At 47.3% G+C, this 24,385-nt stretch overlaps 2 protein-coding genes and 1 pseudogene across 2 annotated transcripts in view; 2 read left to right on the forward strand and 1 right to left on the reverse strand.

Annotated features, from left to right (window-relative positions):
• Positions 1–1,486: 1,486 nt before the first annotated feature.
• The window catches only part of LOC136537645 (U2 small nuclear ribonucleoprotein A'-like), a 211,289-nt gene continuing 188,390 nt past the window's right edge, over positions 1,487–24,385 (forward strand). Inside the window, exon 1 of the mRNA XM_066529598.1 lies at positions 1,487–1,490. The gene's annotated coding sequence lies outside the window, so the exon portion shown is untranslated. The remainder of the gene's footprint in view (positions 1,491–24,385) is intronic.
• On the forward strand, positions 6,713–13,894 carry LOC136537640 (4-hydroxyphenylacetaldehyde oxime monooxygenase-like; annotated as a pseudogene).
• Positions 14,682–17,886, reverse strand: LOC136514978 (uncharacterized). Its single transcript, XM_066508676.1, has 4 exons — positions 17,690–17,886; positions 17,419–17,621; positions 16,638–16,867; positions 14,682–15,336 (listed from the first exon to the last, which is right to left on the reverse strand). Exons 1-4 carry the CDS (start codon positions 17,782–17,784, stop codon positions 15,058–15,060), a joined length of 807 nt encoding a protein of 268 aa, XP_066364773.1. The 5' UTR covers positions 17,785–17,886; the 3' UTR covers positions 14,682–15,057.

Genomic DNA, 24,385 nt, shown 5'->3' on the forward strand with positions numbered 1-24,385 from the left:
CCGGAGCTTGCCTAGGTAAGGTATAACCAAAAGTTAGCTTTCCATCATGGTGGCATGATCGTCAAATCACCATCTACTTCTGTTACTCCCGATGACTCCGCGATCCAACATCGCTCCTATCATGAAATACGTGGATGCAACGCAGGGACGTAAATAATCAACGGCAATCACAACTCTTAAAATACGATTACACCTCACAAGCTAACGAGCTAGTTCTGATGATTAACGTACTAGGCCACGTATCTAGGTTGTCGAACTAGGCGTTAATTTCCCACAATGTTTTAGTTATAAAATCCTGATGTGTTTCTTTATTAATTAAATACATATATATTTGAACTAGGACTCATTTAGTTACCTTAACAAACTAATTCCTATGAGCTACAAAAATTATAGTGAGCACCTAATATTGTTAGGAATCTACTATAAAAAATGTATAACCAACACTATCACTAATTTATCACAACAATTCCTACAAATTTATATTTTGACAATATTAAGTATCTCAAATTAATTATATAGCTTCTAAGAATATTATAAAAATATGTGAACAAAATATACTAGCAGATAGATCATAATTTTAGGATCCTAACAAAATTGGTTTCACTATTTTTAGATCCCTAAATTATTTCATATCTAAATAACAAAAACTAGCTCATAATTTGTTTTCGAAAACCTTTTCTAATTCCTTGGAAAACGAAAAGGGCCCCGCGGCCCACTCGGCCTAGCGCGAGGCGCGACCACGCATGGCAAGTCGGCCCAGCAAGCGTCCCATGGCGGGGAGCCCGCACGTGCGCACCATCTTGCAAAAGAGACCCTATTCTTCTTAGTAATAGCACAACCTCCCTACACACTATTCTCCTAGTCATCATATTTGCAAATGGGCCCCTGAATGTTGCCGGCTTCACCATGGGAAGGTCCCTAGCGGCCTGCGCATGACGGCATGACTACGGCCAAACGCAGCGGGCATACTTCGACCACCGAAACAAAACACCAGCCCCACAATCGAGCCGACGAGCGCCGTGGAGCCAAGACAAAACCCTGGGCGGCGATTAGGAGTTAAACGACGACTTCTACAGCGCTACCCATGGTGGTGTGAGCGGTCTGGCGAGCTAACATAATTAACAGACTAACAGGGGGTGATTGAGCATCAGCAGCTTACAATGAACATGGTCGAGGTGGTGGTGAAGTCAGAGACGGCCCCCGCAGCGCTGGACACGTGCGAGCTGATGTGGCGGTGGTGCTCTGACCGGATATTGGCACGTCACCACATCTCCGGTGAGGTCCCTAGCCAGAAGGACATGAGCACTAGCTAGAGAAGGTCAAGACGAGTTCTCGGCTGCAAGTAATTGAACTTCTACCAGCCCTATGGGCCTTTCCCCTAATTGTATCATCCATGGTGAAGAGACAACTAGCGACTACGAAAATGCCAAGCTCGACCATGCTGAGGCACGGTAGGGCCTTGATAGGAATTGACTGGCTAGCCGACTCCCCAGACTACGCACAACTACGAGGAATCGGACCGAGAAGCTCTGGCTAAGAGAATCAAGGGATGGAGAGGCAGCGGTCAAGCGCATGGGCGGCCATGGAGCGTGCGCCCGAGCGAGCCGAGCAAGTTAAGGCAGGGCAGCTCCAACCAGTGGTGATAGTGTGAGTACTTGCGCCTAGGTAACGCGACATGGGTGCTTGGCGCGACGCGTTAGTGTTAGAGCAGCCAAGCTCGATTGGTCTCATCGGTGCCGGCTAGCGGGGACAAGCGAGGCAGAGGGGCATCACCCTCGCCACAGCGACCGGGGTCATCAACTCAGATACAGTGAACAGAAGGCATGCCAGATCACGACGTGGTAGCTGGATTAAGCGGCAAGGTGGGCGCCATGCCGACCACATGGCAGCCGCCATGGCACTGACCTAGCTCGCGCTCATCGTGACCAACCACGTGCTCACGAGGGCCATGCAATAGCAGCCCAGTGGCTAGCCCGGCCCTGCAAAACACGATCGTGGCCAGCCTAGCTCAGCGCGCGGTAGGTAGCCAACAAGACTGGTCCACGATGCGGCCATGACCATGAATGGCCAGGCAACAGCAGCGCATGGTGACCATGCCCACGGAGCCAATCGGTCGAACGATGTGTTTGCATGAATTTTGAAGCGACGCTAAGGCCACCAAACATTGCGGCTAAGGGTCGACCAACCTCACTAACCTAAGGTCCACGCCACCAGCTATCTTGTGAAGCAATCGGCGTGACCAACAAATGACTAGGTGAAAAGATACAAGTATGCCAAGATGAGTTCATCGCCCTAAACCCCAGTTCACAAACGGAGTGCTAACGACATGGTTATAGCGTGTTTTAGTGAAGTTTGGCAGCTGTCGAGTGAGCATCATAACCTCTATCGCAACTATGACTTGCACCATGTTCAAGTACACACCTTGATGCAACCAATCATGCAGAAACATAGAAACGCACAAAGAAGATGGATACATTGGTGGCATGAAAATGAGAAACATCACATATGTAGGATTAGAGATGCATCTATCCATCACATGTATTGCCCAGATCCCCACAACAACCATATCCGTGTCTAATGAGTGCATAGTAGAGACTTGCCTATTTAGTAACCGTCTCTGAATATTTTAGAGACACACCCCTTTCAAGTCTACCTTTGTGTGGTACCAATCAGAGATGGGTACATTTTTAGAGACTCGTGAAATTTATTCCATGTCTATTATTTTTGTATGCTTCAGAGACTGGTATTTTATCAGTGACCATGAAGTTTTTTCACGCCTCTCATTCGAAATTGTGTCAAGGACACACTCTCTCATGCCCCATCACTAGTGTACATCCTTATATTAGAAACATGTTAAGTTAATACAAGGGCTTTAACTGACCGCATGCCCTGCGCCTTGATTGCTCACTAGCTAGCTAGCAAGGTTGATCGATCACCTGCCTGTCCAACGCCATTGCCCCACCAAGCCAGTCATTGCTTGTTCAGTGATTATATCTAGTGTTGAATATCATAGACGATTTCTTTTTCAATAACCATTACACTAATGTATGATATCAGAGGTATGGAATAACACATCACTAAGGTTGTCCATCATGTAAATTAGAGACTCTTGTTTTCTCTGTCGCTAATATGCATCATGAATCCTCACTAGTGTGTTTTTTCTGTCAAGTGAACGCCTCGTGCTGCGAAATGGAGTTCAGTGTTCATGTAGTAGGTAGGCTTAGATAAAATTGTGCATTCAGTTATGATATAAACGATTGTTGTTATGTTGTGTTGGGGCCAGTAGTTGAATGCGTTGTTTTGTGACTATAGCACATATTATTTGGGTTGTAGAGCTGAACTCGGTCGTCATGTTACAATGGATACATATCTTGATTGTTTACCTACCCTAATTCCAAATAGATCTGTTTGTTCACTGCTCCATACCAATTTTTCTCCTACAAATGAGAGCACTCCCGTCGACTCGCACCCCTTTGTCACAAGAGCCTCACCTTTCTTCGCATTCGTGCTATACCGAGAGGAAAGCCTAACACACCGTTAGGAGGCTAGTCGTGCACCCGAATCAAATTAGCCCACGCCTCCACTCCTATGCCCTAGCCTACGCGTCTAAGAATCAAATGAAAATATCGGCGTAGACTTACGAACACAACACACACGCAAGAGGCAAAAATCCTCCTCTTCTATTATCTAAGCATGCCCATGGTGGCTCTTATTATCCACAAATTTGCTCATCCTCTTACTCCCTGACGGCATATCTCTGACAGGAACTGACGGGAAAGACCATTGTTGATGGCATTGAGTACTTTCCCTAACTGATTTTTTCATGACTGGGATAGTGGTTCTGCATGCAGGGGAAAAAGTTGGCTAGGGTAGTGGTTTCTATCTGTAGGGGAGAAGGCAAATGCAAACCATTCCCTAATGCAAAAAAAAATTACTCATAGTAATACTATAAAAAATATATCTATTAGCTGCCATTTATTTTATATAAAATAAATATTAATATTTTTTAATATAATCTAGTAGCATTCGGTTAGATGATCTCCACCAATTGGCCCAACGGCTAATTGGGCCCTTGGATCCGCGCCCTGATTGGGGGCGCCCAACCGTTCCATGGTTGGTGGCCCCCCGTCGCACAGCACCATAAAAAGAGAGGTGAGGGTCGGGGCACAAGGCACAAGGTTCACCTGAGCTGTCAGACACCCCACCTACAATCCCTAAACCCTAGCCGATCTAGAGAGGGGGCGTTGCCAGCGACAAGAAGCTCCGCCACCGGCCACCGCCGCCTCTGCACCGCCACCATCGCGACAGCGCCTTCGCCGCTGGGCTTCACCGCACCACCATCAAGCAACCCCATGGCCAGCTCATCTTCTACGAAGGCGGCCGATGGTTTGCACCTCCTCAACCTCTCTCTCTCTCTCACTCTATCTGTTAATCATGTACTAGTATACCTTTTAGGACTCGCTATTTATTCCAAATGTAAGTACGCATGCTAGATCTATAGCTAGTGATCCCGTAATGTTTCTATCACATCCTTGCTCTGCCACGCGATCCGATTTTGACGGGTATGCATGCAGGATGCAGATGCAGATGAAGCAGTAGCATGAATGGACTCGATCGGCAAATGGATCCCCAACTACCACTTGAAAAGTTCTGGGATTCATTTTGGGAAAAAATTTGGTCCGAACCAAAATGGACAAATTTCGGGAAATTTTGGTCCAATTTCAGACTCAATTTCGTTGAATTTTCAAGATTTGAAACACAAATTTCATTTTAGACCTAACTAAAATGGACGAATCTTGCCAAAATTCAGACTATCTCTGTCGAATCCTAGATCCTTTTTGAGATCAGTGTTCCATGCATGTGCTCGTCGTCGCACCAACACCGTACCAACCACAACCCCAACCATCCTAGAGCCTGCGAGCCTGCGAGCTCCTTACTACTATATTATGCCTAGGGGCGAAGCCCAATTATTGACCGTGGGTGCAGATGCATCACCCTGATTTTTCTTTTCAAGTTACAATACTCAGATTTTGACCCTTTATGCACCCCCAAAGTCCAATAGACTGCACCCCCATAGCCCAGCGGCCCAACCCGCAACTTCGATTAAGGAAGGCCTGGAACTGCAAGATCGATTGTTTCTCGTAACCTTCGGCTGTTATTGTGATACGTCGTTCCATCTTCCGTCGTTCCGTTTCAGCAAGTTCGCGTCGTTTCGTCCTCTCGGCTTCTAGGTTTTGCAGGCCAACGGTGCCCTTGCCTCGCTCTTGCGCATCCAGCGAAGATTGCCGTCACGGCGTCACCCGGAGGCCGGCTACTCTACAGGCCGCAGCTATCTAGCTACGAGCCTAGGACTGGCTTCGTCGCTGGAGTGCTCTGGCTACCCAACAGGCCAACACCCAACAAGCATCAAGGATTTAAGCCGGTATGAAACTAAATTAGATGCTCCCATGCAGCCATGCCTTTTTTTGTCTTTCTTAATTAATCTGATTTTATGTACAAATTAGGTCCCTTTGGAATACTAGATTTATTTTCGTTGCTAAATTTTTCCTGTGAAAAATAAACTGTTTCTAAAATTATTATACACTTTCTACGAAATTCCTGCGTTCCAATGCGGGCATAAAGCTATAACTGGTTATTGTTTTACTTTTACAATGGTCTACAGTGTTAGGCTAGCTATATGTGTTTGAGTACAAATTTATATGTTCTTTTATTAGGCTGATGGAACAGTTTTCCATCCAAAACAACACCAGAGCCTGACTGATAGTGCCAATAATGCCGAGAATTACAAGCAAGATTCTCAGAGAATGGTGGAGACTAAAAACGTGATAGATAGTTGAGAGGATTTTTTTTCAGGCATAATGATTGTGAAAACAACTTTACGCAATCACATTGGTGATAAATTTACAGTATTGCTATCTATCAACCGGTTAATTTAGGAGCTTGTATCAACTGATTTTTGGACCGTTCGTTGCCGTCGGCCGATGGCCGAGGCCGTCCGATGCGTCCGCCATTGTTAGGTGTATGCATTCATCATCTGTGCGCACGTAGTACGTGGCCAAAGTGGAGCAGCGGCCGCCATGCCTGCTGGCTGGGCGCGTGCACGCAGGAGATCCGATCCAGGACACGTCGCATGCAGTTCGTCATGCACACTTCTCACTATAAAAAAATTTGTAAATTTGTAAGTTTGTGAAAAATTTGATGATATTTGTGAACAATTTGATATATATTTGTCTGATATCTGAAATTCATAGAAAAAAATTGTATTTTTTTTGAAAATTTTGGTATATATTTGTGTTATTCCCAAATTATATCACTCTGTTCAATAAATTATACTGAATAAATCATTGTAAATATAGCAATAAGACAGTGTAAATATAACCAGAAGACGATGTAAGTGCATGGGGAAAAATTCAGTTGACAGGAGAGTCCAAAACAACTGAATGTCACCTAGACATATCCTAAATTTATGAATAATTGCCTTATTTGTCACGTGGAGAAAGAAGAGACGACGAAAGTCAAAAATAACACCATGGTTCATCATTTCAAAAATGCAAGGACGTAGATTTCTTAATCACTCGGTTTTTTTGTTGCACCCCCCTCAATTTTCTTCAACTTCGCTACTGATTATGCCCATGAATCGGCCAGCAAAGTGAAGCAAAGCAAAGAGAAGCAGCTCACACTTGACACTCCACAGTCGTCGCCCACACCCTAAGGGGCTCGGGCAACAATGGCCACCACCACCCCACTGCTCCCCTCCTAGCTCCTCGGCGGCAGCGTGCCACAGCAATGGCAGATGGGCCTCCTGGCCCTCCGCCCTGTGTTGCTGGTGTCCTACCTCCTCACCAGCAGGAGCAGAAACAGGAGCAGGAGCGGCAAGGATAGGGTGCCATGACTACTATCGGGCCCCGCGCAGCTGCCGATCCTAGGCAACCTGCACCTGCTGGGCCCACTGCCACACAAGAACCTCCATGAGCTGGCGTGGCGGTATGGCCCCGTGATGCAGCTACAGCTGGGCACAGTGCCGATGGTGGTGGTGTCCAGCGCGGAGGCGGTCCCAGGAGGTGATCAAGGTGCACGACATCGACTGCTGTAGCCGCCCTGCATCGCCAAGGCCCAAGCGCTTCTCCTACGACCTCAAAAACATCGACTTCGCGCCCTACATCGAGTACTGGCGCGAGATGCGCAAGCTCTTCGTGCTCGAGCTCCTCAGCATCGCCGCGTCAAGGCCACCTGCTACACGCGCAAGCAGGAGATGGATAGGCTCATCGCCAACCTCGACCGTGCTGCCGTGTCCAAGGCCCCCATCGTCCTCAACGACCACATTTTTGCCCTCACCGACGACATCATCTGCACCGCCACGTTCGGGAACATCTACACCTCCAAGCAGTTCGCGCACAAGGAGCACTTCTAGCATGTGCTGGATGACACCATGGACATGATGGCCAGCTTCTCCATCGAGGACTTCTTCCCTAATGTCGTCGGTCGCCTCGCCGACCACCTCACGGGCTTCCTCACCCGCCACGAGCGCATCTTCAACGAGCTCGATGTCTTCTTCGAGAAGGTCATTGACCAGCACATTGTTAGCCCACAGGATCACCAGCTTAGGTGAGTCGACCACTCACCAATCTTGCCGACCATGGCCGAGCACGACCGAGGCTGTCCGACCACACACACTATGGCTAGAGGTTGAAGAAGAGGGAGAACAGAGCATACACACATAGTACAAGCACCAGCGTTGGCCGGAGCCCTGTATAGGACATGGCAAATCTGAACTGTCTTTGTTGAGTTGCAGTGGCAAACTATATATACAACTCTATCCATCTAATCCTAGTAAAGCGCCTATGCTGCAACAATAACTAGATAACACAGCAGGACTGACTTATACGTCTATCCCTGCATGTGGCTATAGTCCTGTAGGTGAGCCATTCGACGTCTGCCTCTACAGCGGCTACAGTACCACATCAAGGAGCTTTTTTGGTGCCGCCTTCCCTAGTTGTGTGTTCACACAAGAAAGCAGTAGATTATCTAGCAATTCTTTCCCTAATCCTACTGCTATCCCTTGTACCCCCTCCATGCCGATCATCTCCTTCAGCTCCGTGAGTCGAAGGCGTCCGAGCGGCTTGATGAGGACGTCCGCGAGTTGCTAACTAGTTTTGACAAACTCGATGATGATCTGCCCTCCATCGACATAGTCCCTAAGAAAGTGGAACTTCACATCGATGTTTTGCTCTGGTCGTGTAGAACCAGATTCTTCACGAGGGCGATGGCAGGCTGGTTATCCACCATCAGTGCTGGTGGGTAAGCTTCCACACCGGTTAGCTCACCCAGCAGCCGATGCAGCCACACAACTTGGCACGCCATTGTGGCCGTCGCTATGTACTCTGCCTCACATGTAGATAGCGCCACCACCTTCTGTTTCAGCGACAGCCATAAAATTAGAGCCGACCCAAGGAAGACGAGCACGCTAGAGGTGCTCTATCGTCCGTCGATGTCCTCTACCATATCTGCATCGCTAAACACAGTGAGCTGCAGCCTACTCCCGCTGGTCTTTGGGAAGATGATCCCATAATCTACCATCCCCTTGACGTAGCATAGTAGCCGCTTCACCACAGCCTAGTTATCCTCTCTGGGATCCTCCATGAAGCGACTGACGTAGCCCACGGCGAACATAATGTCTAGCCTCATGTGGACTAGGTAGCATAGACCGACGATGATGCTCTGGTAGAGTGTTGCATCCACCTTCGCCGTGGTGCTGGCCTTTGTTAGCTTTAGCCGCTCCTCCATCGGAGTCACGCATGGCTTGCACTCAGCCATGCCGCTCCGCTCCAATAGCTTCGAGGCATACGCGCTCTGACCGAGTGTAAGTTCCTCCTTCCCCTATCTCACCTCGATGCCGAGGTAGTAGGAGAGTACGACGAGATCGCTCATTCGAAAATGAGCCACCATCTCACACTTGAAGCTGTTGATGTCCTCCATGTGCGCGCTGGTGACGATCAAGTTGTCCACATACACGCTGATGATGAGCTCCTCCTTCCCCCATCACCGCGTGTAGAGCGCGTGCTCGGTTGTGCACTGTTGAAACCCAAGCTCACCCAGCGTGGCGTCAAGCTTGGTGTTCCATGCTCATGGGGCCTCCCGTAGCCCATAGAGCACCTTGTGCAGTCAGAGCACTCTATGCTCCTCTCCCTTGACGGCGAAACCTGGAGGTTGCCTGACGAAGACCGTCTCTGCCAGCTCGCCGTTGAGGAAGGCTGATTTAACGTCCAAGTGATGGACGTGCCAGTCCTTTGCTGCTGCCAAGGCTAGTAGCAAATGGACAGACTCCATGCGTGCTACTGGCGCAAAGACCACCTCGAAGTCTATGCCCTCATGTTGAACAAAGCCTCGGGTGACGAGGCATGCCTTGTGCTTGACAATGGCGCCGAGCTCGTCCCGCTTGACCTTATACACTCACTTTAGGCTGATCGGATGGCATCCTAGAGGTGGATCGACGAGCTACCATGTCTCATTTTTCTCGATCGCCTTCATCTCCTCCAGCATCGCCTGTCGCCAGTTTTTGTCATGCTCGGCCAGTGCGAACGTGGGTGGTTCCTCTGCACTAACGAGCAGTAGCTCTTGATCATTGAGTAGCCTACCAGCCAGGCCTGAGGGCCCTGTGCTGCCGATGATGTTGTCCAGCATGCGAAACCGCACCTCCTCACCTTCGTGGAAGGCATCCACAAACTCTGTGATATCATTTGGAGGTGAGGCGAACTCGATCAGTGTTGATGGAGTTCCCTGTTCCGCCGTAGTGCTCGGCACAGCACCTGGAGTGCTCGACACCCCGGTTGTAGTGTTCGGCACTACTTCTAACAGTTCGTCACTACTCCTACAGTGCTCGGCACCATTGTAGGAGTACTCAGCCTTAGTCTTGGAGTGGTCGGCACCACTGTAAGACCTCTTGGCTCCACCACGGGAGTGCTCGGCACCCGTCCTGGAGTGGTCGCCACCACTGCAGAACCTCCTGGCACCACTCCTGGCGTGCTCAGTATCCCTCCCGAAGTACTCAGCACTGCCCTAGGAGTGCTCGGCTCTACCACTGGAGTGCTCGGCACCTCTTCCCCAGCGTCTCCACCACTGTGGATGACCAGGTGCTCGACAACGAAGGTGCTGGTGAAGCCGCCAGCTTCCCCCATGCTCAGACTAGTCCAGTCCCAAGCCATCTTCTCGTCGAACACGACGCCACGTGAGACAAGTACCTTGTCTCCGCGTGGGTCATAGAGCCGGTACGCCTTGGTACCCTTTGCATAGCCTAGGAACACCATCAGTGTGCTCCTGTCCTATAGCTTGGTGAGGATCGGCTTTGTCTTCCTGATGTGGCCGATGCAGCCGAATGTCTAGAGGAAGGACACGCTCGGCTTGCACCCATACCAAGCTTCAAATGGTGTTTTGCCCATCAGGGCCTTGGTCGGAGCGCGGTTGAGGATAAACACCACCGTGGTCACCTCCTCACCCCAGAACCTTGTCGGCATGCCTTTGGCCTTCATCATGGATCGAGCTATGCTGACCACCATCTAGTTCCGTCTTTCCACCACGCCATTCTGTTGTGGCGAGTATGACGCGGTGTGGTGTCGCACCACACCCTAATCCACGCAGTACGCAGCGAACTTCACCGAAGTGAATTCGCCGCCGCGATCAGTCCTCAACACGTGGAGCTTCTTACCAATCTCGGCCTCCACGCGCATCTTGAACTTCTTAATCACCGCCGTCGCTTCGTCCTTGCTCGTCAAGAGTTGCAGCCACATGTAGCGATTACAATCATCCACGAGTAGGAGGAAGTACTGCTAATCACCATTTGTAGCTAGTGTGATCGGCCTTAGAGGTCACCATGGACGAGCTCGAGAGCATCTTTCACATGATACTTGACCGCCTTTGGGAACGGTAGCCTCCTCTGCTTCCCGATCAGGCAGCTGTCATATAGCTCGCCTCCGTGCTTGATGTGGGGTAGCCCTCGGACCATCTTCTCCAGCCGACTAAGTGTGTCGAAGCTGAGATGTCTGAACCGGGCATGCCACAGCCACGGCTCCTCGGTGTGCTTTGCTGCCAGGCATATTGGCTGCTCTACCTTTAGGTCGAGCAGGTACAACTGATTTAGGGGCCTCTTCACCTTGGCAAGAAGTCGCTGCTCTCGGTCCCTGATCCTAAGGACTCCGTCCTTGATTAGTACCTCGCTACCGCGCTCATCCAGCTGACCAATGCTGATGATGCTTGAACGTAGCTGTGGGATATAATATACATCTGTTAGCGCGTAGTGCTCCCCATTCTTTCACCTGAAGATGATGGTGTCGCGCCCTTGGATTGCCGCCCTTGAGCCATCACTAAACTTTACCATACCGATAACATCGTCGTCGAGCTTGTAGAAGGATGCCTTGGAGCCTGTCATGTGGTTCCTGGCGCCAGAGTCTAGATAGCATTGCTGCTCCTGGTCGGCACCCATATGTCCGAGGTGGACTTGGACACGTGGTTCGTCGAGGTTGATAGTCTTCAGGACCTTCCTAGGTCCTTCCACCATTGTCACCTCTTCCTTCTCCTCGACCTCGACGTCGTGCAGTGCACAGAACGTCATCATCAGGATAGTGGCTTCATCATCATTATCAACTTGTGCCAGATGAACCTCAGCCTTCTTCTCCTGCTTGTGATTTGGGCACTCTCGTGCCCAATGGCCCGTCTTTCCGTAGCGCCGACAGGCATTGGGGTCGACCTGCTTCTTTTTCTCTGAAGAAGCCTTGCCGCGGCGCTTGCCATCTCCACTATGGCTGGAGGACGCTGCTTTCCTGGAGTTCCTCCAAGCAGCTCACTCCTTTTCCGTCAGCAGCAGTTTGCCGCTGTCCTTCGTTGCTGTCGTCTGCTCCAGGCGTTTGTCTACTGCCCGTAGACGACCTGTCACATCCTTAATGGTGAGAGTGGACAAGTCCAGCATCATCTCTATAGAGAGAGCGATCTGGATGTACTTTACCAGCACGGAGTGGAGGTACTTGGAGATTGCCTCCTCTTCATCGATGGTGACGTCGTAGCTCTTCAACTTGCTGATGAGCGTCTGTAGGTGGAGGGAGAAGTCCTCCATCGTTTCATCATCCTTGAACTTGAGGTTGACGTACTCCTGCTTCAGAAGCTGAACCATCGCCTTCTTTGCGCGGTCGGAACCGACGCGCATCGCCGTAATAGCCTCCCACGCCTATGGTTCCCTGTACTCCGCCGGTACAGCAGTGAGGATAGCCTCCAACGCTGATATGTCATATTCTCCATTATCTATGCCCTTGTCAACAGCATTCTAGAGTCGTCGGGCTCTGAGCTTGACCTTCATGATCACCAACCACTCTTCATAGTTGGTGCGAGTCAGCGTCGGCCAAGTTGTGCTACTGACCTCTCGCACCGTGCGAACAACGACCTCCGGTTGTGGTTGGGCAGCCACAGCAGTGCCACTGTTGTCGCCCATCTCCGAATCGTTCGTCATCGTCAGTGGTTAGTCCGACGATGGCGCTTTGTATGGCTCTGATACCACTTGTTAGCCACAGGATCACCGGCTCAGGTGAGTCGACCACTCATCAGTCTTGTCGACCACGGCCGAGCACGACCGAGGCTATCCGACCACACATACTATGGCTAGAGGTTGAAGAAGAGAGAGCCCACACAGTATAAGCACCCGCGTTGGCAGAGCCCTGTATAGGAGATGTCAAATCTAAACTCTCTTTGTTAAATTGCAGTGACAAACTATATATACAACTCTATATATCTAGTCCCAGTACAGCGTCTATGCTGCAACAGTAACCAGATAACACAGCAAGATTGACTTATGCGCCTATTTCTATATGTGGCTATAGTCCAACAGATGAGCCGTTCGGTGCTTGAGCCTTTAATGCCACGTTCTCTTACTGTGTGTTCACACAAACAAACGGTAGATCATCTAACACACGTGGACCCGGCGCGCCCCGTGCCCGAAAACGGCGGCGACCTCGTCGACGTCCTCATCAACCTGTGCAAGGAGCACGACGGCACGCTCCGCTTCACCAGGGACCACGTCAAGGCCATCGTCCTCGACACCTTCATCGGCGCCATCGACACCAGCTCGGTCACCATCCTGTGGGCCATGTCGGAGCTGATGCGCAAGCCGCAGGTGCTGAGGAAGGCGCAGGCCCAGGTGCGGGCCGCCGTGGGCGACAACAAGCCGCGCGTCGACTCCGAAGACGCCGCCAAGATCCCGTACCTCAAGATGGTGGTCAAGGAGACGCTGCGGCTGCACCCGCCGGCGACGCTGCTGGTGCCTCGGGAGACGATGCGGGACACCACCATCTGCGGCTACGACGTGCCGGCCAACACGCGCGTGTTCGTCAACGCGTGGGCCATCGGCAGGGACCCGGCGAGCTGGCCGGCGCCCGAGGAGTTCAACCCGGACCGCTTCGTGGGGAGCGACGTCGACTACTACGGCTCGCACTTCGAGCTGATACCGTTCGGGGCCGGCCGCCGGATCTGCCCGGGCCTAGCCATGGGCGAGACCAACGTCACCTTCACCCTGGCCAACCTGCTCTACTGCTTCGACTGGGCGCTGCCGGCGGGGATGAAGCCGGAGGACGTCAGCATGGAGGAGACTGGCGCGCTCACGTTCCACCGGAAGACGCCGCTGGTGGTGGTGCTCACCAAATACCAGCGCCGCGCAGCGTAGTAGTGAGCAGATCAATCATCGACGACGACAACGACTGAATAAGCGTGCCGAAGTTTAGTACCACCAGCCAACAGTCAGAGTTGGAGCTATCAGCTATCCCGTCCTATTTTGTTTTTTTATTTGAGAAATATTTATTATGTGTTTTGCACAACATAAATAAATTAAATAAATAAAGCAAATCAAAGTCGCGAGTTATATTATCCCTGACCGAATCCATTGGTAATAATGGTCTCATGGCTCATAGTTCATAGCTAATATTAGCTAGTGAACTGTTCACTCTGGGTGATGTTTGAATCCACTAGTTAAAAGGTGGATGCATGCATTGGTGATTTTGTTTATAATATCTTTCCTTTTCTATTTGTTGTTGTAAGAGCATGTGGATATATGAAGGTGGACGGCAAATGTAATTGGTACCCAAAATCAATGACATGTATACATGCTTTTTTAAATTATGTGTTTTTAAGGAAATTAAGCAAGTTGAAAACTGAACTAACTAATTAGTGAGGGCTAAGTTAACCTTTTACCAGAGACTCCTTATTTGGTTCTAAAATTGTTTGGATACCTTGTAAGGAGTAGCTGCTGTATATGGCACTGATCTTTCTGAAAAAAAAAATTGTTTCTGAAAATGCATCTATAAATATATATCTGCAAATTGTTTGCTGAGATTTGATACTCTTGCTGAGATTGGAAATGCATCTATTGCTGGTTCAGTTATAATGAAATTGGCCACCTGTTAACTAAAATTTTATAGTTGTTACTGTTAGGCCTTATGTTAACTGAAATTGGCCATCTATTAAATAGCAATTTGAAAACTGACATTTTTCCTTCAGAACTGACAGACTTAAACCAATTCAGAGTTAAACCAATTCAGAACTCATTACAAGAGCATACATTTTTCCAGAGTTAAAACAACTGACAGAAAGCTACCAACTGACAGAACATTTTTCATTTGAAAACCGACAAAAAGAAACCAGCAGAATTGCAGCAAGGACAGTTGAATTGGACAAGGTACACTTCCATGTTAAGATGTCTCAAAGGATTGTTATTAACAAACAATAGTTGTAATAGATCTAAGTTTCAGTGTTTAAGCTAGATAGAGACAATGTAACATGGAAGAGCTGTTAATTCATACAATTCTACAATGCAGCAGCATACTTATAAACAAAAACCAAGAGATCGATGACCTACATATTTAACTAAATCCTCTAAAAAATCAGACAGAACTTTCACTGACGATCCAGACTCGCGAATACTAAAACTGATCAGCAGGAGCCGAGAACGTAGGAGCCAGGCGCTAGGATCGGAGTTGCGACAAAACGATCCACGACGAGTCCTCATTTACCGCCATGTCCTCGTCTCTACATGAAGGAGCGCATGCGCGGCCGGACGATGGACTGAGCACCGTCCACGAATATGGTTGTGCCCGTCATGTACCGGGACTCGTCCCCGACCAGGTACAGCACTGTGGACGCTAGGTCCTTCTCTGGATCCAGCCATCTCCGTAGGGGCATCACCTCCGCTGTTGCCTTCTCAGCCTTCTCCTTACCCACAGAGATGGGGAACTTGTCCTGCAGATGCAGGCCGCGACAGGCTGCGTTAACCCTAATCTTGTGCTTGCCAAGCTCCATTGCAGACAGCTGAAACAGGGGCAAGATTCAGATTGACAAGAATTGGTTGTAGCAATCAAAAGACGAAACGGGACTGAACAATACAGAGGTTAACCCTGAGAAAGACACAGACAGTGATCCTCTATACTTTTTTTTTTTTTTGAAAAATTGGCAGGAGCTCTGCCTTTCAATTAAGAGCGTAAAAAGAGTTAATCATATACAAGCAAAACCAGGGTTAACTCGCCCTGGGGAGCAGGAAAAGGATAGGCTCTCTCCAAACGCTAAACCCCTCTAGCCGAATGCTCTCCTTCTTTGCTCAATGTCTTTGATCCTTGCTGCTACTTGCATCACTGATTCAGAGTTGTTGTTGAATATGCGCCTGTTTCTCTCTTTCCAGAGGTTCCAAAAGGTGTATATGACCATGCCGTTGAAACGTCTCCACTCTGTTAGGGGCAATACGATAACAGCCTCCTCCCACCAGGACATGATTTGCAAGAGGTCCCCCTGCTGCTGTTCTAGAGTAGTATCGAAGTGTTCCCATGCAAGAATTTGTCTCAGTGATCCTCTATACTCAGTGGCTGTCTATGAAAGCTTTTCCTGAGCTGAACAATCAGGGGTACCATTCCATCATCCTTTCCACCTTGGCATATATGAACTGAGCGGTGTTTTCAGAAATTCAGAAACCTAATGGATGCAGATTGTTGAAAAGGCCCAAATGGTATGTGGGCTGTGGAATTCAGCAGCAGCTCCTTGAATCGATTGGCTGTATAAAGAGCCTGGGTTGTTTCAGCCTTTCAGGGTTTTGGTATTATTACTTTCTTTTGCTCCGCTGCTACTGTCTGAACATTCAAGGTTGTACATCTGAGGTGGTGGTGGTGTCTGAATTTCTTTAGCCAATTGTTACCATGTTAGTGTGGTCCAGCTATTCGTTTATTATATCATATATGTACTTCGGTTGGTACTTTGGTCAGTTGCACTAAACTGAACACAAGGAAAAAAATATATTAACCTGCATGTCCCTGAAACAATCACCATTGAAGATGCTATTTTTCGTGTGCATGTGTAGCATCAAGGAGTATTGAGAAATTAGTAATGTCTGATTTGGCAAATTGCATACCCACTGCCTCCTGTTTTTATGTGCAATTTAAAGGTGCAAAAACTCATAGACATATGAGAGTTGACTTGTCCAAACTTTGTTGATCATTTCAATGTGGAATTTTTAGCATTGCAACATGATCAGTTTCAGGGTTTTATTTGGACAGAACAGCAGCTGTCAGCATAATAAGCATATAGAAAGGGCACACGTCCAAGTAGTAGACAAGGATACTTACTCGGACCAATTGGTGAATAGCTCCTAAGCTTGTACCATATGCTGCAGCACCTGGATATAACCCTCTCTCAGCACCAATAATCTGAGTCAAGAACACAATAGATCCACCAGATTTTGTATCCTGGAATCGCTTTGTGATCGCCTTCATAAGAAACCAAGGTGTTATCACATTTATTTTGATGGTCTTCCTGTACTCATCTTCACTTATACTGAGACAATCTTGCACCTCCCCTGGTCACACACAGTAATGGGACATTTAAAAAAAAGAATCGGCTGAAGCAGGACGTAAATGTGGACAAAACTGGCATTTCGTTCTGGTGTTTTCAGTGTTAAGACTACATTCAGACTAGCGATACCACTAGAGCCTCTGGTTTGTTTAGGATGCAACATCTCACATGGTGGACCCATGACAATTAAAATAAAAGACAACATATCTGTAATATGACACAAGTTATGTAACGGATCAATTTAATTATCAGGGTAGTTCAGTTCAGAGATATTTCTGAACAATGATATACGATGCAAATTCAGTTCACTGGACCCTGTATTGTCCCCACTCCCACAGTTTCCTACAGTTTTTTTTTTTTTTTTGCTAAAGGGGCGCGCTTGGTTAAAAGCCGTAGTGAAATTGAAAGCGTTAGCAATTCAATCCACAGTCCACGAGCATCCCCGTTCACGATTTTTACTGTGGCATAAACAAGGAGCTCAAGGTAAACAAGCAAAGGCAAACCAATGGTCCATACGGCATCAGGCGAGTACGTCTGTATGCGAATCGTTCATACCCTCGTAGGAGTAGCAGTTGACGAAGGCATCCAGTCCGGCGAAGCAGCGCCAGGCCCGATCCACCGCCGCGTCGGCCGCCGCCTCACCGCACGCTTCCAAGTCCAGCCCCACCAATTCGACGCCTCCGCCTCCGCTGCCCCCGCAGCGCCGCGCCTCCTCCGCCGTCGCGGCCAGCGCGCCCTCGTCGCCCAATAAGACCAATCTTCAACCGGAATCAGAACCGAGCCGCATGCGACGACAAGCGCGGGGACGGGGAGTGGTGGCAGCTACCTGCAGCCGTGCTTGGCGAGAGTAGAGGCGATCCCCCGGGACACGGCGTCGCCGGCGGCGGTGAGCAGCACACGCTTCGCGTAGGCGTCCCCCATCCTCTGGACCACCCGATTCCCGCGGCGGAGGCGGATTTTTTTTTTCTTTCCTCTCTCTCTCTCTCGCGAGCACGACAGCAAAGCAGGCAGGCAGGGGCGCAGGGCAGCACGCTGAATTCTTCCGGGCGTTGGACCGCACACAGATGCGGCGAAACGAGTGAGTGGGGCCACCGCGCTGAGCTGGGAAGGTTGTTCTGGGCCTGCGTCCCGTGGGCCGGCCTTCCTTCTATCTTCTCGACGGAACAAATGGAAATGAAGTTTTAAACATTCTCCCGAATTTGTCTAATATAAATAGAAGCGCAGGGCTGGTTTTCACCATTTAAAAAAACAACCACACAAGTTCTGAACAACAGAGTATATCAAATCGGCAATTGAATCGGATATATATTTTTTTTTCCTTTTTCTTCATGGAGCAGATATTCTACAAAAGATAATGCATGAGTTCAAACAATAAACAGACATGGTGGTCCCTATTTTAGATCTTACAATGGTAATTTTCTTTCAAAAGCATGGTAAAAGTAAGAGGACAAATAAGAGCCTATTTTTTTAGTGGAATCTGATCTTAAAACACGGTTTAACGCTCAACCAACTAACAACTCCACATCACTATCAGCTCCGGTTGTCATGTACGCAACACTAAGCCTACTCAGTCGAATACGACCTAACAAGCAACTCGGTTGAAACATATCGCTTCATAGGTTTTAGCATGGAAATTTTGATGATGACCACAACTTCACTATGACAACCACTAAGAATCAACCTAGCAACTCACTCTACACCACATCACAAAATAAAGCATATTTGACCCAACTATAGAAGTGGATGGTTCAATAGAGAGAAATTGGCAAAAAAAATGCAACTAATGACACACCAGGACAACCGAAAAAGGTAATCAGGCTTGCTAATGGGATGCTGAAGGAAAACCAAAGGGCCATGCTAGCGCCAGAATGTCCGGACGGACACGCGCGTCTAAACGCCTGTGCATGCTACTGCGCCTGCCTCGTGCTGCTATGCCCCCGCCTCCTCCTCCTCCTGCTATGCCTGCCCAGGAGAGCCCCCGCCCAGCTGAGAGGGAGCACAACGTGCGTACCCCAATGTGTGAGAGAGAGAGAGCACAACGCGCGTTCCCCAATGCAAGAGAGATGGAGCACATCACGTGTACCCCAATACGAGAGAGAGAGGCTACATGATCCACCTTGGGGGACCAAGCCTGGTGGTGTAGGGGCACCTAGTTTTGTGTATGTTGGGTGCTAGCCCGCTCTGGTGCTCTACATGCATGCATGCATTTTGGCCAGGGAGTGCTCATCCGTCTGGGCACGGATCGCTCATTACTGCACATCCGACTGTTGGATCTAGTTCGCATGACAGAGATATGCAGCGCTAGATGGGTGCGTGCAGCTCGTACGTGCCCACGAGTCAAAGCATGTGGCGAGTAGCACCTACTGCAACATACTAAAACAATTGTAACATACGTTTGCTACATATGCGTATAACCACAACAACATATGCAATATCTAGATAAAATACTTGGAACATGCGTCTGAAATAGGTAAAACATTTGAAGCATACATGAAAGCATCTAGGCTCCTAGTTGGGTTTTGGTGATTAATGATGACACAAGATTACTGTCACTAACGTGTGTTTTCTAGAGGCAATTTAAGTTAGGTCATGGTAATGATGATTGATTGGGCAATTATGGATTTCATGCCCCTGTTGATGGAAATCGTTCTAGTTTTCAAAGGATGAACGGCAAGGTTAAGGACGGACTAGTCCTAAGAGTTGTTTGGCGTTGGAGAGACACTTAGAGTAGTTTAGGACTTTATTTTTCCTTTGTCCATACTATTAAGAGAGGTATGAACTAGTAGCTTGACCTAGGTGAGTCTAACGTGTTAGGTGTGGTGCACACTTGTCAAACTTAGCACTAGGTAGCTCAGGGATAGCCCAAAGATCAAGTGGAACTAACTTCATTCCCAAAGGATTTAGAATTGGAAGTGAATGGAGAGTCAAATTGTTGTCCAGACGCTAGTCTGGTGATGACCGGACGTAGAAGTGAGAGTCTGGTCAGTTCTTTCACTCGGTAGAGAGGGACTGGTCACGACCAGACACTGATTCAAAAAGTAATGGGACACGCAGCCAGTTGCAACTGTAGCAACGAGGTGTCCAGGGAGACAGCTGACCAGACACTGATTCAACTTTGACTGGCTCTCACGCACTGTAGCCACGGTACACTGACCTGCGCGTCCGATCAGCTCGAATTATGTTGAGTTGGACCCCCAATGTTTATGTTTTGAATGGGAGGTATAGATACATCTCCCACTCATCCAACTTAGCTCTCTTGCTCATTTGTTTAGTTGAGAAACACCTTTGAAGTGCAAGGGAGTGCAAGAGCCTAGTGGGGTGATTGAGATTTGAGAATCCAAGATTAAGGACCTTATTAGTGCATAGGGAGTAGCATGGTGCATCTACCTTTCTCATTAGGCTTGTCTTGGTCAAGTGAGAGTTTGTACTTGTTACTCTTGGTGATCGCCATCACCTAGACGGCTCGGTGGTGATTGAAAGGTTGGTGATCATCTGACGAACCTTGTAGATGACCTAAGTCATGGTGTGAGCAATTGTGGATGATTCATCATAACGGAGTGTCAAAGAATCAGCCCGTAGAGAGCACTTGATCCTTGCGCGGATCAAGGGGAAGCTACACCCTTACACAGGTGCTCCAACGAGGACTAGTGAGGAGTGGCGACTCTCCAATACCTTAGAAAAACATCGCTGTGTTCCTCTCCCTCTTTTTACTTTGAGCATTTATATTTGAGCAATTTAATTCATGTCTTTACATTCTTATAATTGTCATCCTAGAGTAGGATTAGAACCTAGGGTGTAAAACTTTTATGCGGTAGAATAATAGAAACACTTTTAGGCATAAGAGGGTGAAATGAGCTAAGTGTAGGGCTTAATTGTTGCAAGAAATTTAGAATTAGCCCAATTCACCCCCCTATTGGGCATCTTGATCCTTTCAATTGGTATCGGAGCCTCATGCTCCTTAAATTAAGCTTAACCACCTACAGCAAGATATCCCACGGGGATGGACCCCCTCCCATCTTTGAGAGAGATGATTTTCCTTATTGGAAAATTCGCATAGAGGCGTACATAGAGGCTTTAGATGTTGGAGTGTTTAGAGCCACCTCACAAGGCTTCCCAAAACCTAAGGATCCCACCAATCTTCAAGGTGATGAGGTTCACTACAAGAAGTGGAATGCAAAGGCTAGAAGCACCCTTTTTAGAGGTCTTTACAAGGATGTCTTTAACCGTGTGTGGAACCACAAAGACGCCCATTCACTATAGTTGAACATTTGTGCGCTCCATGAGGGAACCAAGAGTGAGCGTGAGGAACGCTATCCCCTTGTGATGAAGAAGCTTAATTCATTGAAATGCTTTCTAGTGAAAATGCTAATGAAATATATTCTCGCTTGAATGTTCTTATAGAGGAGGTTAATGGGCTTGGACTCACTCAAATGCAACCATCTAATGTTGTGAGAAAGATCTTGAGTGTCCTCCCCATTGACAAGCATAGGCATATTATGATGGTGCTTCATCAAGGTGATCTTTCTACCACTACGCCAACTCAAATATTGGGGAAGATCAATGCACATGAGATGTACATGCATATCACTCCATAAGATGGCTCTTCTTCCACCAAGAAGAAAGATTTGGCATTCAAGGCTAGCCAAGAGAAGAGGGGCAAAGCAAAAGTTGATCATGATAGCTCAAGTGATGATGAGATCGATGATGCAAGGCTTGGTCTTATGATGAGAAGAACCGCTAAGATGCTCAAAATGCTCAACAAGAATTGTGTCAAATTTGATGGAAAGAAGAAGAAATTCTTCACTAGTAGCAAGAGGAAGCCCATCTCCAAAATGGATTGCTACAATTATGAAGAACTTGGTCATCTAGCTCATTAATGCCCCAAGCCCAAGAAAGACAAGTACAAGGGCAAGAAAGATGACTCAAGTGATGATGATGATGAGAAGAAGAACAAGCCATACAAGAAGAAAGATGGTAGGAGTATCACAAGAAGAAGAATGGCAAGGCTTGTATTATTGGTGATTGGATCACAAACATTGAATCAACAAGTGGCTCATCCGATGGTGAAAGTGATAATGAGAAAGGGAAGGTGGCCGCTTTTGTGATTGGTTCTTCACTATCTCCACCGCCACCGCCGCCATCATCCTCTACACACCCCTATGCCTCATCGGCCAAGATGACGAAGGTATACATGATGATGATAGTAGTGGGTGATGACAATGCTAGTGATGATGAGAATTGGTAGTGATAGTGATAAAAGATTTGAAGTCACCTTCTTATGATGATCTTGTCAAATGTACTAAAACAATACACTAAAATCATTAGAAAGATAAAGCTAAAAATAAGAAGCTAGAACTTGAGAATGGATTCACTCTTGCAAAGTATGACATAGCCAAAAAAGCTAGTGATGGAGCTTAGAGAAGAAAATAAAATTGTGTCATCTACCTCACGGAGCACAAAACCTCTAAAAAAGGAGCTTAGAGAAAAACATGACTAAACTTGAGGAGATACACAATGAGTTCATCACTAGTTACAACTTGCTAAAAGAAGAGTATACCAATCTCAAGGTTAATCATGATAGTCTAGTGCTTTCTCATGAGTATTTATTCCAATGAGCTGCATGATGCTACTAACAATATGTTAAGAGTTGATATAGCCCACATCCATGTGATGACTTGAGGCTGTTGAGAGAGCATTGAGCAAGGTATCTAGTAGTAAAGGCAAGAAAGGGGTTGAGTCCGACAACTATGATGATTATGTCAAGCTCAAGAATGAGAATGAGAAGCTTAAGAAAGATCTTGAAAAGCTAGCAACCACCAACAACAATTGTCTTAGAGACAATTGACAATGATCATGACATGGCTCTTGAGAATGAGATGCTTAGAGAAGAGAACAAGAGGCTCAAGATAGAGAAGAATCTTGAGAGGCTATCAACTCATGATGAACTTAGAGAAGAAAACAAGAAACTCAAGTTGGAGAAGGAACATCTCAAGACCGGTTTGAGCAAGTTCACAAGAGGTCAATATCTTTAAAGTGAGCTACTAATGAATACCGTGATGAAGATGGATAGAAGTGATATTGGATTCTTGGCAAATCAAGAGAAGAAAGCTCAACCTCAACATCAACAACACAAGTCAAAGCCTAAGTCAAAAAGATGCTTTGAGTGTAGACAAGAAGGTCACTTTGCTCATGAGTGTGAAACTCTACCACCACAACCCTTGTCCAAGCATGCTAGACCCTTTTGCTTTTAATGCTCACTACATGCTTAGAAAGGATTCTAGTGGAAAGATGAAAGTCATGTTCTTAGGTCCACCAAACAAGAATAGGCCTAAGCAAATTTGGGTTGCTAAGTCACTAGTTGAGAAAGTCAAGGGCCCTCATCAAGTTTGGGTCCCTAAACAACAAGCTTGATCTCTTGTGTGTGTAGGTGAACTAAAGATCGGTGGAAGTCATTGGGTTATTGATAGTGGTTGCACTCAACATATGACCGGTGATCCTCATATGTTCACCTCACTAGATGAAGATGTGGATGGTCAAGAAATAATTACATTTGGTGACAATTCAAAGGGCTAAGTATAAGGGTTGGGCAAAGTTGCAATATTAAATGATCACTTAATATCAAATGTGCTATATGTTGCCTCATTGAGTATCAAATGTGCTATATGTTGCCTCATTGAGCTTCAACTTGCTATCCGTTGGACAATTGTGTGATATTGGCTTTCAATGCTTATTCATCGAGAAGAAAGTGGTTGTATCAAAGAAAGATGATGATCAAGTTATATTCAAGGGCTTTAGATACAACAACCTATATCTAGTGGATTTCACCTCCGAAGATGCAAACTTGAAGACATGCTTATTCACCAAAACATCACTTGGGTGGGTTTGGCATAGAAGACTTGCACATGTTGGGATGAGCTCACTCAAGAAGTTAATGAAGAATGAGTTGGTGAGAGGTTTGAAGGATGTGAAATTTAAGAAGGACAAGCTTTGTAGTGCATGTCAAGCTAGTATGCAAGTTGCTAATACTCATCCAACCAAAGCTTGTATGCCAGTAACAAGAGTGCTAGAACTTCTTCACATGGATCTATTTGGACTAATAACTTATAAGAGTTTGGGAGGTAATCTCTATTGTCTTATGATAGTTGATGACTACTCTAGATACACTTGGGTGTTCTTCCTTCATGACAAGACCAAAGTGGCCGCATGTTTCAATAAGTTTGCCAAGAGAGCACAAAATAAATTTGAAGTGAAGCTAAAAAAGATAAGAAGTGACAATGGGAAAGAATTTAACAACACAAACATTGAAGCATATTGTGATGAAGTTGGGATCAAGCATGAGGTCTCTACAACCTACACTCCTCAATAAAATGGTGTAGTAGAGAAAAAGAACTGGACACTAATCACCCTTGCATGAACAATGCGTGATGAGTACAACACACCACAAGATTTAAGGCCGGAAGCTATCAACACCGCATGTTATGCATCCAACCGCCTATTTCTTCAAAAGTTTCTTGGCAAGATC

This window comes from Miscanthus floridulus, chromosome 2, assembly GCF_019320115.1.
Source record: "Miscanthus floridulus cultivar M001 chromosome 2, ASM1932011v1, whole genome shotgun sequence".
NCBI lineage: Eukaryota > Viridiplantae > Streptophyta > Magnoliopsida > Poales > Poaceae > Miscanthus > Miscanthus floridulus.